We start from the raw sequence: 2,388 nt of genomic DNA, 5'->3' as shown, positions 1-2,388 counted from the left end.
GAAGACAAGGCCGGCGGCTATTTTGTGCTTATTGTGTGCACAGTGGCACTGGTCACGTCCAAGATCCATCACTGACATAGTTGGAAGGTGACAATTTCTTTAATACCAAGGACTGTGGACACTCACACAGGGCTTACCTAAAGCAAGAGATGATGCCCCTCGCCCATCCCAGGAGCATTTATACCCTCTGGTCCCCTGCTGCTGTTCTGGAGGCCCTGGCTGTGTGCATTCTGGTTCTTCCTCTAGGTACAAGTGGCTGGTAACACCCCCACTTAACCACTGAGAACTCCCTAAAGTAGAAGAAGTGACATTTATTCCTGGGGTGTCCCTTTCCTTTCACAGGCTGAGGCCCATGCCAGCATTTACCTTCCCTGCATGGCTGTTCTGAGCATTTCATGAGGTGACGTGTGTAAAAGCAAGAGACCCATGGCATATTCTGCCAGGGTGAGCCTTATTACCAAGGCTGGCATAGTGCGATGGGAAGGACACAGGCACCAGGGTGAGTCCTGGCTCTGTTGATCTGAGCGGCTCATGTTATCACCCTGAGCCTCAGGCTTTTCATCTGTAAATGGGGAGGAGAATACCTCCCTCCCAAGGTTATGTGTGACATGTATAGAAAATGCCTAGCAAATAATAAGCACTCAAACCCTGAGCCTCAGGCTTTTCATCTGTAAATGGGGAGGAGAATACCTCCCTCCCAAGGTTATATGTGACATGTATAGAAAATGCCTAGCAAATAATAAGCACTCAAAAAAAAAAAAAGTAAACATTCTTATCAGCCCTTTTTAATTCTTAATATCCTCAGTTAAGGGATTTGGACAAGATGGTTCTGTCCCTTTCAGATCTGAAATGCCAGCTTCCTAGTTTTGTCTAATTTAAGGCAGCAGGCCAGCTCTCAGTGTATTTAAGATAACCATTTTGAGTGACATGGCATCCACGTTTGGCTGCTCATGCTTCTCTTCTTAACTAAGGTGACATCTGTTCCTGAACTGTTCCTGACTGCAGTGAAGCTCAGCCACGATGACACAGGGGCTAAGTATTTACATGTGGCAAGAGAAGACACAAATAATTTGTTCAGGTATGTGATATGTTGTAAATCATGTTCTGCATGTTTCTGTTTAAAACATCTACCTAAAATTAAGAAGTTTAAATAATATCTCAATATTTTTATACACAGAGCATCCCAAAAATATAAGGGAAAGATTACGTCTATTTACATCCTCATCTAAATACATTAAAGTTTTACAGTCTGAATCAGTGATCTTATACTTTATAGTTAAAAAACATTTTGTTAAAAGATTATATTATAATGATTGTTTCTAATAATCCGAGGTAGTCTCATGTTTAGGAACTCTGTTGGGCATTACTAAGTGTAACTTTTCCCATTATTCTTTTTCTTTGCCTTAGTGTGCAATTTCGCACCACTCCGATGGATAGCACTGGTGTTCCGCATATTCTTGAGCATACGGTCCTTTGTGGCTCTCAGAAATACCCATGTAGAGATCCTTTCTTCAAAATGTTGAACAGGTCATTATCCACTTTTATGAATGCCTTCACAGGTAAGACTGATGTCCTGAGCCGAAATCACTGTTGGGTTTGCTCAAATTCAGTTAGCTGCTAAGAAAAAAGGAGATTAGTTGGCAATTAATAAATGTACTAAAATAAATTTTTACCAGTCTCTATTCTAGTTGAAAGGTGTTAGAAATTTAGTTCTTTAGGAAAGCCACATTGTGGTCAGGTTATACACACAGGAGTTTTAGGAAAAAGGAATGTGAGTTTTTTCTGGAAAAATTCAAAATAATTTTGGGAAATTGCTACAACATTAGGCCTCTGTAGTGTTGTTATTAGTAGTAAATCTGAAGATGGTGAGTAGGCTAATGGAATGAAGCATCCTGTGAAGGACTGAAATGCAGGGGCAGATTAAATCAGGCTCCTGCAGACTACATGTCTCAGCCTGTGGAAATCTCTCTGGAGGAATTTGAACTATAGAAATGGTAACTGAAGAAGTAGTAGTAGTGCCTGTCAGGTGCAGACCCTGAGTTGGACCTGGGAAAGTGGGACCTCAGGAGTGACGAGGCACATTAGGAGCCGAGGCGCAGACCCAAAGTGCGGGATTGCTGCCTCCGTCCCACTGGTAGTCAGCACATGCTGTGATGGAGAAATGAGGCTCAGGAGAAAATGTTTTTTGTAGAAATGTGTTGCATTTTTAAATCTTAACTTTTTATTTGTACCCAGCTAGTGATTATACTCTGTATCCATTTTCCACACAAAATCCCAAGGATTTTCAAAATCTCCTCTCTGTGTATCTGGATGCAACCTTTTTTCCATGCCTGCGGGAGCTAGATTTTTGGTATGTAATGATTAATTAATTGATTTAGACTTGAGTAT

The 2,388-nt window shown here is 41.2% G+C and overlaps 1 protein-coding gene across 1 annotated transcript in view; it reads left to right on the top strand.

Moving 5' to 3' along the window:
* PITRM1 (pitrilysin metallopeptidase 1) overlaps nucleotides 1-2,388 on the top strand; it is a 35,223-nt gene that overhangs the window by 5,587 nt on the left and 27,248 nt on the right. Inside the window, exons 3-5 of the mRNA XM_008577060.1 lie at nucleotides 972-1,078; nucleotides 1,408-1,559; nucleotides 2,236-2,350. Of these exons, the coding sequence (XP_008575282.1) occupies nucleotides 972-1,078; nucleotides 1,408-1,559; nucleotides 2,236-2,350 (374 nt within the window). The remainder of the gene's footprint in view (nucleotides 1-971; nucleotides 1,079-1,407; nucleotides 1,560-2,235; nucleotides 2,351-2,388) is intronic.

This window comes from Galeopterus variegatus, unplaced genomic scaffold (assembly GCF_000696425.1).
Source record: "Galeopterus variegatus unplaced genomic scaffold, G_variegatus-3.0.2 Scaffold1443, whole genome shotgun sequence".
Lineage (NCBI taxonomy): Eukaryota > Metazoa > Chordata > Mammalia > Dermoptera > Cynocephalidae > Galeopterus > Galeopterus variegatus.
This window is presented reverse-complemented; position numbering and strand designations above follow the sequence as displayed.